Source organism: Columba livia (assembly GCF_036013475.1).
Source record: "Columba livia isolate bColLiv1 breed racing homer chromosome W unlocalized genomic scaffold, bColLiv1.pat.W.v2 SUPER_W_unloc_4, whole genome shotgun sequence".
NCBI classification, from domain to species: Eukaryota; Metazoa; Chordata; class Aves; order Columbiformes; family Columbidae; genus Columba; species Columba livia.
This window is the reverse complement of record NW_027042999.1, coordinates 1646264-1662317: the sequence shown is the minus strand read 5'-3', so window position 1 is coordinate 1662317 and position 16054 is coordinate 1646264. Positions and strand designations below refer to the sequence as shown.

The window sequence follows — 16054 nt, the reverse complement described above, 5'->3', positions numbered from 1 at the left end:
ATGCAGATGCCAGCTGTGAGTGTCTGGAGAAGCTGGGCTGCCTATATCATCATCACAGGGGGGGTAGGTTTTATTTAAGGTAGATGTGTGCTGAGAATGGCTAATGATTTTGTCACCATATTCACCTTGAGAAGAACCACAGGTTTCAATTGAGGGCTCCTGTCAGTCTAGTGAAGTGTTGCAGGAATTCCAAACAGCCAAAAGTAACTACTGGGTAGACTGGCTGAAAGACTGATCTTCTCCCCATGAAACTGAAATAACAGGAACACACCCTTATTTTCCCAGGTTAGTGATTACCTCAAATACAACATGTCTGAGGCTACTTCTATTTCTAGTTTAAAATTACATATTAAGAAATTAGAAGATGGTTGTAAACTGAGTGACTCCTAAGCTAGGGAATGTCAAAAGAAAGTAATTAATCTCATCCTGTGTGTGCACTGTATTGGTGGCTTTACAGGGAAATGAAATGTTCTACCAGTTTTTATTATCACTGAAGTGATGATTATGTTTCGTAAGTTACTTTATCAATTCTTGTAAAATAGAACTTACCACACGTACACGTGATGTGCTACCACAGTACCAAGCCTTATCTAATCATTGCACCAAATATGATTTACCTTTTAAAGGCTTTTACAGACTGGAAAAATTGCATTTCATAGCATTTTGTATACGTTATCCATCAAGAGAAGGAGAGGGTGGCATACAGCACTGTAATTCACAACCGTTGATTTGTAAAGGTTGGTTATACTTTTGGTTTACTAACCTCTATTCAGTATGGAATTAATATGGATCTCAGTCCTGTCAAGCCTTAACTATGGCTTTAAATAACGTCAGATACCATGTAGTCAGCATGCATTCAATAAAATTTTAAGCGTAAAATAATTTGCTTTTTTTCCCCTCTTCATGGCATGTGCGGCTGTAATGCTCCTTGGATTTTAGCTTAGTGTTGTTAGACTTAGCATGTGATTTTGTTGTTGTTTTGTTTTGTTTTGCCTGACTTCTCAATTAACTTAGAATTACAACGTTCTCTTGGCTTGTTTACCTGAGAGTTTTTGCTTCTACAATTGTATTGGAGGCTGTTCAGATTTGATAATGTGTTGTTACTATGTAATATGTTCTTCCTAAATGTTTATGTTTGTTAGAATGATACTGGGTGTATATATAGTGCTATAAGAAAAGCTGTGTTTATACTGATGTCTCTTGTTATTTCTAGGACCAAAATCATGGGAGGATGTGTCAACCGAGGACCTTAGAAAATGGCAGGAGGAAGTACTTGAGGTAGCTATTAATGTAGTCCTACTATGCAGTTTGTAGTAATGTTTCTTTTTCCTTCATATATAATATCTATAGGAAGAAATTCAAATCTCGCTGTGCCATATCATATTTGCAAGAGGTATTAATCAATTAATTCAACATCTGCCTTAAAACAGGGGTTTAGGATAAATTGGTTAAGACTGTCAGATGAGACAGACTAAAATAGATGACCATTTACCAGTGGTAAGCACCACTAGTAAACCTGGAAAAAATAAATATTTTTATTTTACATCCTGACTGATGGGGATGTGTACTTTTGGATCTCATCAGAATATAGTCATTGAAGTTAACAAGCATTGAATCAATTGATCTTGGTTCAGGTAATCAGCTCTTCAATTCCAGAGGGCTTACTGGTTTCATCATTAGATTTTTTTTTTCTTTTTTTTTTCTTTTTTTTTTTTTTCCTGCAAAATAATGCTACAGTAATTAAAGTATCTTTGCAGTCTCAACACTTGCTGTCTTTGCCAGACTAAAGCCATTACTGTTGTGTGATCTGTATTTTTTTATTCTGAGTACTTACATTAAACAAGTTGTTACTTCTTTTTCTATTTCCTGAACTCCCTCGTAAGAACTCAACAGTGAATTTATTCTAAATCTCAGTGTTTCTGCCGTAACTGCCAAAAGTCACCTTGTTGCTACATTCCTAATATCTGCCTAAAAAGCTAAGTTAGGTGGTGTGCCTTGGTAGTTAACACAGAAGCTGTTTGGAACCCCACAGAGTGAGGGGACAAGGGGTAAAATTCAGTCTTGGGAAACAAGAGAGTAGCTAATGGAGAGAGCAAAGGGGCTGTATTTCCCTTTCCTTTTCCACTCCTGGGTAATACCTTGTGCATCATCTACTAATCCTTGCTGCACAACTTTACAGACTAAATACATTAAGGACTGTAAGAGGAATTATCTGTCTTAGCCTGGGCCAAGGTAGCTAAAGCTTACATTCTTGTAGCGATTTTAACAGCAATAGTGTGACAAGAAGTAAGTGATCAGGTAACCTTTAACATGTATAGTATTTGTGGCTTTTCTGATCAGGCCGTGGGAAACCTGATGGAAACGGAATTATTATTTAGGAAGTGCCTAGTTGTGAGATGTACCAAAGTAAACAAAGGCATCTATTAATTACTATTCCAATATTCTTCTGATGTTTCTTCTTTTCCTGTTTCTAATTGCAGTGTAACAGAGGAAGTGAAAGGAATGCAGGTAAAGTGTTTAAGAAAATAAGTGCCATAGATTATCTTATCCAAAGAGTCTTGACTTAATAGAAGACATCCTGGTTTTATGCCAAACTCTCTAGGATACTCACTGTTTTTTGTGGGGGGAACCACACAAAACCAATAATGTTCGTAATTAAAAGCTTCAGTAAATACATTATAATTTATATTGCTGTCACCACAAGTTGTTTAAAATAATCTCACCTGATCAGTTAAACAGCTTTTTGTTGTATATGTCAGTTTCGGCAGATGTTCATTGAATCTGAAAATTCCAGCCCTAAGTTACATGGATGTTCAAGTGGAGAGATTTGGAAGTTGCTAACTTTTTGAAGTAATTAGATAAGCAGGCATATTAAAAAATGAGTGTTCAAAGAATCTCATTAAGTTGCATGATGAACTATCAAAAATTTAGCAGATTATTCTGTATACTGAATGAATCAGGCTGCCTGCAGGAAAAGGTTCATTAGAGACCAAGTATCACGATGAAAGTCAAATCAAGACTGCACAGCTAAGTGTAATTCTGATACTACTTAGGGAGATGTATGCCATATGAAGATTTTCTCATTGTTCTGAAAAGGTCCTGTATGTTCCAATAAAATACAAGTTTTTACTGGAATAAATGATTGGGGGGAAAAGCTGATGTGTAGTACAGCACAGATATGTTGGGCTTGATTTTCTTAAGGCTTTGCAGTCTTTATTTCTTTTTTTTTTGGTGTTGCTTATTTCATGACATTCATCTAAGAAACCCTTAGCTGAACATCTGAGGACAAAACACAATCTAGTGTCTCTGTCTCTCTATCAAGACTTGATCTAATTAATTTTAAATGTACTGCATCACAGATAAGGTAGAAAAGCAAAAAACCCCGATGTCTGTCTTATTTTTTCCGACTTTGAATATAACTTGAGCAAAGTCTTTATTATTTAGTTATGTTTTAAATTATGCTAGGGAAGATATATTTAACTGATTATTGAAGGCGTTAACAGCTTTTGTTATGAGGAAAAACCTACTTTTACAGATTAGTATTTATACCTGTATATTTATATATGCTATAAAAGATGGAATCTCAGATTTTTTTCAATTTAAGGAAATCATATATTGTATTGACTTTTTTTTATTTGAAATGCAAAAGTAAATGGAGTGAGCATTTGAAATCGCTGATTATGGTTGGTGTAACCCTTTAAAAAAAAAAGCCTCTGGCTATGGATTATTAAAGCTACTGTGCACATTTTACCTGTTCTTCTATATTCTTAAGTGGGCCTGATATGTATTTTCACTTCGGATGCATAAAGTTCTATGCTATTAAGTGTGAACTTTTAAAATATCTTTATGAGATCCAAATACTTATTAGTTAACCCTTTGTTTAGTGACAGTCTTGAGTCGGGTAAACATAGCTGCTTAAGCACATGTACTATTTTTATTATTTAAGTCACATGCATTCAATCATGAGAAGTCCTGCTACAGCTTTAGTACCAGCAGAGTCATATGTTTGGGGATACAGATCTTCTCTTTTGGGAAAGATTAAGTTTCTGTAATTTATGCAGCATTAGCAATAGATTTAAGCAATATTTTTTTTTATACACACCTTATCATATTCACTCTATACAGACTTGAGAGGTTGTGGCTTGCTATAGGTAAGTTTTTACATCTAACAAGGCAGTGGTTAGAAATGTAACATTTTTCTGCAATATCAAAACAGTTTTCAGTCGGATTAATTTTAATAGCAACACTATTTGTCTTAGAGGATCATTATGAAATAAACTTGTGTGGAAGTCACATTTATTTGAAGATGGCTGCTTCTCTGTGGATGTCTTGTCGGTTTTATTTAAATCCATTTGAGTTGCGGTAGCAAATGTAAAAAATAGAGATCTCTGCTGAAATAGGCAGCTCTTATAGTCTTCATATTTCTTCTGCTGCTTCTGAGATAAATGGAGGGGGAACAACCCAAAAAGATTGTGAGTGGGTCTATCTGTGCAGGAAGACAGGCACAGCACTTTTGGAATGTCCCCTTGCCAAAAATCATTAAAAAGATGCAATAGAGGTTTGGGGCTCCATCCTCAGGCTTCAGGAGTAGTTCATCTTTTTCTCATCCTTTTCAACACACGTCAAGAAAAATGCAGAAAAAGTCTGCAGTTGTCTTCCTTTTCTACAAGTGATACCAACCGATAAAAGGGTAAATTTTATTTTCTGTAGTGCTTCATGGGTTAAGAAGAAAACAATATGGTAGATGTGCATCTCTGATGAGAATTAGTCTGCTGTATTTGACTAGAACGTTGTTCTGTCACTTATCTGCTCTTTGTATCAGTCCTATGTAAGTTCTCCATTTGCAAAATGTCAATGTTAAATATTTTTCCAAGTAAGAGTATATACAAATGATGAATTAATGAGTTCGGGTATAATATTGGTCTGTGACTTATCAAATTGAAATAGAATTATTTTGTTCCTCCTGTGCATGCTAAGAAATGTCAAAGCAACATAACAGTGATTTTGAGGATGGACATTCAACGGGACATCAGGTATGGGCACCACATTGCGTCTACTGTTACAAAGCCTCTTTAGGAAAAAGTATTTATGTACTCAAAAGTTGAGAAAATAATCATGAACAGGTGATCCTGTACCATACCTACAGATTTTTAAAGGCCTACTCATTGCTAAATTGAATCACTTTGTTCTCCTTAAGTAAGAACTTCTGCATTATTTTAGGAAAAATGTGTCTTTACTTGCTAGGTGCACAGAATCATAGAATCATTTTGGTTGGAAAAGACCCTCAAGATCATTGTGTCCAACCATTAACCTAACTCTGTCACTAAACCATGTCCTTAAGAAGTTCATCTACACATCTTTTGAATGCTTCCGGGAATGGTGACTCCACCACTTCCCTGGGCAGCCTGACAACCCTTTCTGTGAAGAATTTTTTCCTAATATCCAACCTAAACCTCCCCTGGGACAACTTGAGGCCATTTCCTCTTGTCCTATCACTTGTTACCTGGGAGAAGAGACCAACACACTCCATGCAACAGCCTCCTTTCAGGGTTGTAGAGAGCGATAAGGTCTCCCCTCAGCCTCCTTTTCTCCAGGCTAAACAGCCCCAGTTACCTCAGCCGCTTCTCATCAGACTTGTGCTCCAGACCCCTCGCCAGCTTCGTCACCCTCCTCTGCACTCTCTCCAGCACCTCAATGTTTTTCTTGTAGTGAGGGGCCCAAAACTGAGCACAGTATTCAAGGTGGGGCCTCACCAGCGCTGAATACAACAGACTGGTTAATATATCTTATGCTAACAGGTCTTAAAATTCCTTTAATGTTCTTTTAAGGAATCTCCTGAGACCTCTTGTGTGAATACATCTGATACAGGTGGGTGTTTTAATTTACTTTTTAGATATTTTTTTTTGCTTTTTGAAACTTGTATTGCTCATGATCTTTTTATTCTTGTGCATATGAAAACTTGCTATTTTGCATAAATTAAACTATGGCTAGGCGGTTACCAGCATGTAATGATGAACAAAGCAGCTGCAGCAAAATATGGTTAGCTGGTGTTTAAATACTCTGGTATATACTAGGTACTTCACACGCATAGCTGTCACCAAGGCAGATGATTGCTTCCTTCTTGAGGGAAAACAGAAAATATTAATCATCTGAAATTTGTCCTCCTGTCATTTGAGAGTGTAATTTCAAATATGTATTTGAATGATAAAATAATTTCTGCAAAGTTAGAAAATGTAACCTTGTGTTTTCTCAACTCGTGTAGTGAAATACAGGAAACGAATTTCAGAGGCGTCTGTAGCTTAGCTTCTTTAAGTGTCCTTTGTGTCTTTTGCACTCGGGTTAAATGAGTGATGCAGTTCAGACTCTGGTAGCTTCATAGCAGTGTGCGATAATATGATTATCCACTCCTCCTCCTCCTCCTCCTCTTGTAAATTCACCTAGGTGTTCTGGTTTGGGGGTTTGTGGAGTTTGGTTTGGTTTGTTTTTTTGTGTGTGTGTGTTTGGGTTTTTTTAATATACAAAAGGTTAGCAACAGGACATGCCAACTCTGAAGAAAAAAAGAGTATTTCTAGCTGCTTTAGCTAAAATTTTAGTTTTAGCAGGTTTCTTCCATCTTTAGTATTCATTCAGAGACACTTCTTAGCGAAGGCAGTGTTTCTTCCAGGTTTTATACAGTACTTTTGTTCTGAAAGTATGCGAAGCCTATCAACAGCAGGTACAAATAAACCAAACAGCTCTCACCTATACATGAAAGTATTGGTCTTCCCTTAATTGGGAAAATTATTAGGTCTACCTCCTTTGGTTTCAGAGGAAGTAGCATGGCAAAGTATAGTGATATCTGAACAATTCCCTGTATCTATTAGGGTAGTATCACAGAATAATTAATTTGGAGAGAAAGGGGAAAGTTCAATCTGCGTTGTATATTTATCTAAGTGTATTTAAGTTTAGAAGATTGTATCAAAGTCAAAACATAATGTTTACAGTTACCTCCCTACTAATATGTTCAACTCTTCTGTAAGATATCTCTTTTAGGTAATGATATCTCTTTTAGATGACATTGTATTGAGTGCATTTCCAGTGAAATAACTTCCTGTATTATTGGTCAAATTTTTCAGAGAGAATGGTAGAAGTTTTCATTTTTTCTCTCTCTCCTGCACTTGAGCAACAAAGGTGTTCCCGAATTTCCCTTTTGGCCCTTAAAAACACTTCAGGGATCCCTGGAGCAGATACTTGATTTTTTTTCTGTTTTGTGCCGTGCCGTGATCCTCTGCTAATAAAGTTCTAGTGTTTTGAAGTATGATTGACAATACATTGAAAACATATTTAAAATTACACTTTTGTGATGTTTCACACCTAGAAGGATATTCAATTTGTATGCAGATCAACTTGTACGATACAACCTCCTTCTAATAACTTGTAATTGACATGATGGAGTCAACCATTCTTGGACACTTGAGTTACCTTTATACAAGAACCTCTCATTTCTATAGCAGTCTAGTAATTTCTGACTGTTTAGGGAGCAGTGTGCCAGATTTGTGCCCAGTTCTACTGGATAAAGAATACTGAATGGCAGAAAGCGAGTATCAGCTGTTAGAGCAGCAATTGGAGGCTGAAACTTTTCCAGATGATAACATTAACATTTTTACTGCTTCCTCCACTATTGATGCTTGGTAACTGGTTTCCTGTGGATAAAGTGATAACTTTTTTTTCTTTTAGTCATGTGGGAAGAAACTTTGATAATCTGACAAGTATGGGTTTCAGTTCTAATAAAACAATTCTGCTGGGGTCAGGTAAACTGTCAAAGACGACCCTCCGTTTGCTCAACATTTTCACCAGATGATGTGAAATTGTGTTGTTTCCCACAAAGATACAGTTTCTTTCATATGTGTCTTTATTTTAGCTCTATGGCAGCAGGTGTCCACAAAGCTTTAGGTGATGACTGCAATGACAGGGGACAAAAACGGAAGATGGGATAAGTTGTAATATATTTTCATTTTCATTTGCTTTTTAATAATTTAGGGATAGTGTCAAGAGGCAGCGATGTCATAGGTATCATAACCAGATCTTTCACTCTTTTTTTCCATTTTCAGGGGTATTCTCCTTTCCCCTTTCCCTCCCTGTGATGAACACGATCATGGGACAATGACATAACAGCCAGGGAATTTCAGAAATGAGAACCTAGAATGCAGCTACATGTTTTCTGATCATGAAAGACTAAGGCTTTAGCTAGTGATGAATTGGAAGGTCTGATACACCTAGCAAAGAAATGCTTTATTGTGTTTCATTCACAAACATACCACATAGAATACCTAAAAATTAAGTTGGAAGATTTGGACTTGCTTTTTAATATTATTAAGTCTGTCTTATTTCTTGCCTTGGCAGTTCTAAGGCAGTCTTGACAAGAAGCAACTAGGAAAAGGAAGCATAGCAGAAGGTCCTCACTGTCTTTGTTGGGAAATTTAGGAATGTAGTAGGAAATAAGTGGGAACGATACCTTAATTAATAGTGAATCTTGCCGTTCAGTACTTAGAAAATATTTCCCATCTGAAATTGTTAGCGTAAATCTTGAAGAACTGGTTGCAAACAAGTTATCTCCACTCTTTGTTCCACTCATGCCACTTAGGACTCTATAAGCCATGCTTTTAAATTTGACTTGAAATGGAAAGGTAATACAGATAAACAGTTAGAGTGTAGAAAAGAGTTTTCTAAAATGAAACCTGTTAGCAAATGAGTCATACAGGGTGTGTTTAAAAACATTTCTGGTTTGGTTTTGAGTTCAACTAGGTTTTATTTAGTATTTATTTTCAAATTGTAGGTGAAGAAAGTGATACCGATACAGTTTCAGTAAGAAGAAAATTTCAAGACATTCACTTACAGGTAAAAATTTCTGATGTCTAACGCAATGGAATAATTTTATGTTCAATAGACATGATTTGTAAGAAACAGTGCAGACTATATCCAAATTTTTTTTCTTTTTTTTTTTTTTTTTTTTTTTCCTACTTTGTCCTTTGAACCGTGAGGTGTGAGTTGATCCTCACTTCAGTAAGTTTCCTGAAAAGCCTAAATTTGAAGGTTGTAGAGAAAAAGGGAGTTTTAGCTTTATTTTGGGTTTGGGGATAAGGGAGATTAGGGGCACGAAGGATTCTGTTACATGGTATGGCTTCTGTTTCCTACTCAAGTTGCCAGGGATGTATAGATTATCCAGGTAGATATACATGGAGATGTATAAATTCTCATATTTGGGAAAGGGATTAAAATATGACACATAATGTAGAATTTGCAAAAATAAATAGCCTTTCCAAGATTAAACTGCTAACTCTTAAAAATTGTTACTGAAGTCTGACTAGACATTTTCTTCCTTGTCTGAAACTTATGAAGGCCCTTAGGACCATAACTATACAGGACCTATTATAGCAAGGAGAGAGTAGGAGAAGTCACAAATAAGGTTTGGTTGTTACTTCTAATGTGCAAAAAATTGAGGATATTAGATTGTGTCTTCTGTTTGTTTTTCAGTGAGAATGTCAAGGTTCGTCCAAAGGTCTGCATTTAGCTTCACCAGTGCAAGAACTGATTGGTACAGCTAAATCTTTTGGAGGTTGGTCAAATATTTTAGTTACAAAAGATGTTTCTATTAAAATTTATTAGAAATATTTAATGTATTGAAAACACAGAGGCACTGTTTATCCAACAGTAAAGTTCAACGGACTGGATTCTTGAAGAGAAGACAGACATGATTTTGCTTATGGCAAAATGTGTTTGAAAAAATAGAAAATAAATAACTTGTATACATAAAAGCAGCTTTTCTTAAATAGCCCCAGGAAAAAAGAAAATGCATAGTTACAAAATTCAGAAGCATTATGCTCCATTAAATGAAAGCGTAGTTTTTTGTTTCTGGAATGTCATGAATGGCTTTGGGTTGGCTGGTAACTGGTACTCAAAGTGGTACTTTACTAGTAAACTTCCTTTTTTCAGAAGTTCTCCAGACTTGATGCAAACCTAAAATAGAATTTAGGTGTAAATACTTCAAGCCTAACAACTACAAAAAGCATTATGTTAATCATGCTTTATGGCAAGCAAAGCTGCGCTGGTACTAGCCAACTACAATGCTTTAAAGTAATATAAAAATAGAGTAACAAAACCTGTTGGATAAGGCTGTTCCTTCTGATCAGAAATCACGAAGAGCAAAGCAGTCTTCCTCTACAATGAAAACATTTTAGATCTCTGTCTATCTATCTATCTATCAAGCTATTTTAAGATGGGGGGAGGGGCTCCAACACTTCTCTTTTCTGTCTTCTATAGTCTGTGAAATCAATATGGTTAGGAAAAACCTTTTATTTTTTTCTTCCTAATAGATTGTATGGTAATAATCCATTTAGCCTGGCAAAAAAGCTTAATGAAATATGCTATTACAGTAAGGCTTGTTTCTAAGTCATATACATTAGTGGAATTGCCCTAATAGATTTGGGGCTTTTTTTCTTCTTCTTGTTTTGTTTTGTCATTAATTTGGTTGGGTTTTTTTAATAGGCAACCAAGCTGCTGTTTGCAGAAGGAAAGTAGAATTGTCAAATGAATGTTCTTCATCCAGACCTCCACAGTTAGGATTTTCTGATGTTCCCATATCAACAAAGACAGTCACCATACCCAGGCATCAGACTTCCCCAGAACTGAATAAAACTTGGTGTGATAGTATCTTGGAAGAATACCAGTCTGCAGATGAGGGATGCTCCTGGAGCAATGTAACTCTTGCAGACTTGTATCCAGGGATGTTAGAGTTACTTACAAGGCTCATGACAAAGCAGACTCGGAGAAAAGAGTCAAAATACATGTTTGGACAATTAAGGCACAGAAGACACCCTTCTGGAAGACCAAAGCTCAGTGTCACCTTAGTCAAAATAAGAGGGTTCAGACCTCCTAAACTGAAGCGAGCACAGCCTAGCATATGCAGCAGTAGACATGAAGACACACAGAATCAAACTTTCGGAAATGAGAATAGAGAACTTCGTGATGACAAGAGGTCCATTAATAAGTTGTCTGGTGTGGGACCTTATTCTTACATTGATACAAATGAAATCAAAATGGACTGCTCTGACTCAAGTTTAGTACCTAGAAAAGGCCCAAAAGTCTCCAAACGGACTGTTTTTCCTGATGTTATAACTACAATGGGAGAGACGTTTCTAGTTGAAGATGAGTTACACAGACTACTGTCTCACTTAATCCAAAATGCAAAGAAAGTGAAAAATTTGCTTACCAGTGTCCTTCAGAATACTGTTTTATAACGTCTGCTGCCAGTTCAGGGTCAACAGGACTTCATCCGGTAAAAGAGAGTAAAACTCAAAAAAATTACTTTTCTTGTGGTGATACCTCAGAGTTGTGTTCATCTACTTGCAGTTCCTATGGCAATAGTCATGCTTTTACACCTGTTGCAAACTGTTCTCTTGCAAGAGCATCAAATACTTTGCTCATAAATCCCGAAAAAATAACCTCTGAAAGACAAATTCCTTTCGAGCACAAGCACTTATTTTCCTTGTTGTCTACAAAGCGGAGTCCTTCAAAGATGCCCCAGAAATACAAAGATGCATTTGAAAAGCTCTACTACAAGCTGTGTCCCCAAGAAATCCAAAAGCCTTTCACATTGACAAGATCTCTTGCAAATTCACAGAACCTTGAAGATAAAGGAAGATTAGTGAAGAGTAATTTAAGTCATTCTGTGAGGTCCCATACACCGTGTGATAGAGAATTTGACAGGATCTATGAGCAATTGTGTAGTGGGGGTGTTCCAAAACTTCCTGGGTTTCAGAGAGCTTCAAATTTAAAGAAGTATGATGGAATACAGATGTCAGAAACTGTAAATGCTCTGGTTAACTTGCCTGTTCAAACTTTATCTGCATCTCCCAGAGTTAAAAGACTGGGGAATTTCCAAAACGATCCTCTTTGTTCACCAGTAAAGCGACTGAGAGGTATACCGGAACGTTATCTATCTTCAACAAAATGTGAACAGATTGCTCACAGAAAACAAGCTGAACTTCAGACCAACGGCATGAGGTTTTTGAACCCATACATTGTCAGTAACCCTAGCATTTTTGACAGTCACAACTGCCAGAGTGAGGTAGTTAAAGGACCTTGTAAAACAATAATATTGTGCAATCTTTGATATTTGGAAAAGGGCTTAAAAATAGATTAGAGCTGGAAGCTTTTTAAGCAAGTGGCAGCTTTCTTCTTGTGCTATTTGGTCAGTAGAGTTGTTTTACATCTTTGGGGTTTGGGGGATTTTAATTTGCTAAAATATAAGTCGTATCAGGTCTCCTGGATCATGTGAGGAAGTTCACTATATTTAATAACCTTGAAAGTGGTTATACAATGCTCAATAATAGATTGTGTTTTAATGGACTGTGTCACTGGTTTAAATAATCTCAGACAGTGAGCCTGTTAATTAAGGTGGTGTCCTTCTGAAATGATAACACTTTGTAGGTGAACGAATTGAGGCGAACAAATTAAACTTTACCTGGTTCCACTGAAATCATTAGACTTGTTGATTTAAACATTAAATCCAGCCCTTATTTCCAGGTTCCCGGTCATTTCTTCTGAGGCAAGCTGTGACATAATACATGAGTTTTTCCATCGATGTAATCTGTTAATGCTTTATTCTCAGGGCTCTGGATTTCATGCTGCGTCAGATAAAACTTTTCTTGGTGTTCCTGGTACTTCCTTGCAAGGTTAGTTTCAGAGACTTTATGAATTACTGCTTTAGCAATCACAAGCACTTCTTCAAGGGTAGATCTACAAATCTCAATAGACCGCTGTCTAGGTGACAGCTCTTCTTCCTCAGTAACAGTTGGGTATGTTCAAGTGTTCCTTTAAGGAATCTATACAGAAAAGGGTTTTCTGAATCACATGTAAACAGCAATTTAAGAAGCTTTTCTTTAGGTTAACTGGGACTTTTCCTACTAAAGTGTTGCTTATACCCATTGGTTTTCTCCCTTCCTTTTTTCTATTTTATTTAAAATTTGCTGTTGCTTTTACTTTACATATCTACCTGTTCAGCAGGAAATGCATACTTTATTAATCCTACACTTGAGTAACCACATGCTTTTGTTTGGATTCTTCATCTTTACAAAAACTTGCAATTGAGTTGTTGCATGCTACTGTCACTTGCTTAGGTGAATTAGATTGTTAGCCTGGATAAAAAGGCTTTTGCTAATTCAGGACAGTAGAATTTTAGAATTTTAAAAATACACCACCAAAACTAGCTTAGTTTAAGATTCAAAAATGCTAATCTTCTGATTTTCTTTTTAAAATCTAATTTTGGTTTAAAGCATGTCTGTAACATAACATGAACTTTTGTTCCTACTAAGTAAAATGTTTGTTTTATTTTTATGAACCTTGTCATCAAGATAACAACTAACATGTAAAGGAAAATACTGAAGAAGATGCCTTGAAATATTGTCAACTGGTATACAAGAAGAAAATAGCAGAAGAAATGTACTTCTTTGCATGTTTCTTGCCTTGTTGCATTTTCATTGCTGGTTAATTGTAAATAATTTGTTTATTTGAGGTGAACATCTGTTTATTTTGCCTTCCTCAAATTTTAACTAATACTTTATGTATTATGTTTTTTTTTTTTTCTGGTATCAGCAGTTCCTTCTACGTTTTTCTAATGGCATAAGCATTTTTGCAGAAATACAGCTTATACTTAAGTACAGTGTGCAAAATGTATTGGAAATTAAGTTTTGCCAGCACCTTTTGCATTAGAATATTTTTGTAAGGAAACTTGCTCATTGAAGTATGCCAGTGAAGTATTACCCATGTCTTAACAGGCTAACATTTTAACAACATACAGTAGTGTCCATGCTACTCAGCATTGTTCTTACCCTTTTCATACTACTGTTTTCTACCACCAGAATCTGGGATTGCAGGTACCAACTCTGGTTCGCCTAGTGCAGTGAAGAATTACAGCAGTCCCAGAAATGCACAGTACTGTCGCAAAAGGTAAGTTCTTCCTCAAAAAGAAAATCCAAAAGAAATTCTTGGTGCTTTACATCTATATTAAAGGTGTGGAGGCTGTTGCTTACATGTGTCCTTCTAGAATGAAAATCAGATCGGATGCTTGGGAAAGCCCAAGCTAATCAGACCTGCAGACTCAAACACTGGGAGGTAAGTGTCTGGACAAAACTAGCCAGACTTCAGCATGGCTGGCCAGTGAACTTAAGGTAGTAAGATGGCTTGACTGAATAGCTACTCTAGTCCTTCTTTCTGTTCCTTGTAGACGCATTTATTATTTTAGATATAACTCAGATGGACTGCCAGCTGACAAGCTTCCTTGGGCCTGTAGTGTGTCGTTCTTGTATATGGTTCCAAGGAGTGAAGCTCTTGTTTAATGGCTACAGAGCCCTCAGAAGTTTTATGCTTAAGCCACGTGGCAAAATGTTGCATTTGTAATGAATGGTGGTGGAAAGAAACCAGTATTGTCTTCCTGTCTCAAACTTGATAGCCTTTCTGGAGAAGGTGATTATGAAAGACGTATTTCAGAAAAAGCAATGTTCATAACTAAAACTTTTCTTGAGCTCTGTGTGACTGCTGTTGTACAGCTATAGTGCTATACTGAATTGTCAGATGTAAACCAAAATGGTTCAAAATATGCCATTTCTTAAGTAATTTGCAAGGAAATAATTACATTCTCACTTGTATCTTTCCTTTTTAGCTATTGGTGAATACATTCCGAGCTTACATCGGGAAGTTTAAGAGATACTTATATAATTTAGGTTAAGAGAGTAGCATTACGGAGACATTAAAATGACATAGGATGAAAAGTTTTCTCTCTAGCTGAGAGCACATAGGAATGTGGACAAGGAGTCCTACTGCTGTTTACAGTCAAGATGTTCAGATATCTTGCTTTGATGATTTGTTTCAATTTCATTCTGTTCATCAGAGTTTTGGCAGGCATAGTATTTTTGTGTAATTTACTTTGTCATCTTAACAATTCTTTTCTATAGGGTATCCAGAAAATTAAGCTACACTGTGGGTAAAGATGACAAATCCCAGCAATCGCTTGGGTGACTTCCTGGTTGAAACCCACCAAGGAGCATTCATGGACTGCTACAGAAAAAACTTTGCTTTATAAAGTTTGGGTTTGTTTTGTTTTTCTTTCTTCTTCCAAGAATCAGGGATGTATTTTATGTACGTGTCATGCAGTTAGTCCTGTTTTATGCTTACCTGTAATGTAAATCTTCAGGACTGGTTCATCCCTTCTGACAGGGCGCTTAGTCCTTTGGCTTCATCAGGTATTGCAGGGAATCAGGGTTCCGTTCTATGGCAAAGTTTAAATTTTGTAGTTAGTTGTTAGAGCGAAATAAGGGCTCAGCAAAACAAGTCGATTCAATGTGAATCACGCTAAAGCCATTTAATACAGAAACAAGTCTCCTTATATACGTAACTATATTCTAATCACGCGTCCATGCTCCAAGCATGAATTCGCTAAATGAGTATCGTGGGCTGTCCATGCGCTGGAGTCTCACTGATGATCCGTCCGATGATTCACGCCGCGCCAGGACCCCAGTGATTGAGGAATGCCCCTCTCTCTCACAGCAGATTCTGTTCTCAGCTTCTCGAAGCGGCCTTGAGATTCCTTTGAGCCTGACTAATTCAGCAACAAATCTTTATCTATCAAAACCCCTCCACAGTTAGTAGTGTTTGTTCTAACAGTGTGATCAGTATTTTCTTGTTATCTGCTAATAAGCTTTGATTCTTAACATATTAGTCGTAAGATGAGAATCAAGCTCTTTTTGCTGGATTCCTGCCTGTTTGTGCTTTATAAGGGTATTGACACTACATGAAAAATTCTAAACTGGGATGGATGATTGAAATGCAGTATTAGGCACTATGACTTGTTATATGCCTGCTATGTTAAATTTTCTACATAGCTCACAGAGTGGATTGTTCAATAAAACTTTATATGTTTCAGTGAATTTGACAGTTATATTCTGTGTTCTGACAAAATATATGTTCTAAATAAAAACCCGTTCTCAACAACTATCTGCTTTCAACATTTTATTTCAGG

General features: G+C 36.4%; 1 protein-coding gene and 1 long non-coding RNA gene across 2 annotated transcripts; both read left to right on the top strand.

The window, feature by feature from the left end:
- Positions 1-1208: 1208 nt before the first annotated feature.
- On the top strand, positions 1209-8878 carry LOC135577477 (uncharacterized). The gene is made up of 5 exons (XR_010469290.1): positions 1209-1278; positions 2481-2508; positions 4978-5033; positions 5829-5868; positions 8816-8878. It is a non-coding gene; the product is annotated as an uncharacterized LOC135577477 (long non-coding RNA).
- Positions 8879-8928: 50 nt separating this feature from the next.
- On the top strand, positions 8929-13148 carry LOC135577485 (uncharacterized). Its single transcript, XM_065047626.1, is given in 5 exon segments — positions 8929-8935; positions 9539-9574; positions 10525-11192; positions 11195-12106; positions 12650-13148. Coding segments are annotated over 5 exon segments (1692 nt in total). The 3' UTR covers positions 12719-13148.
- Positions 13149-16054: the final 2906 nt, after the last annotated feature.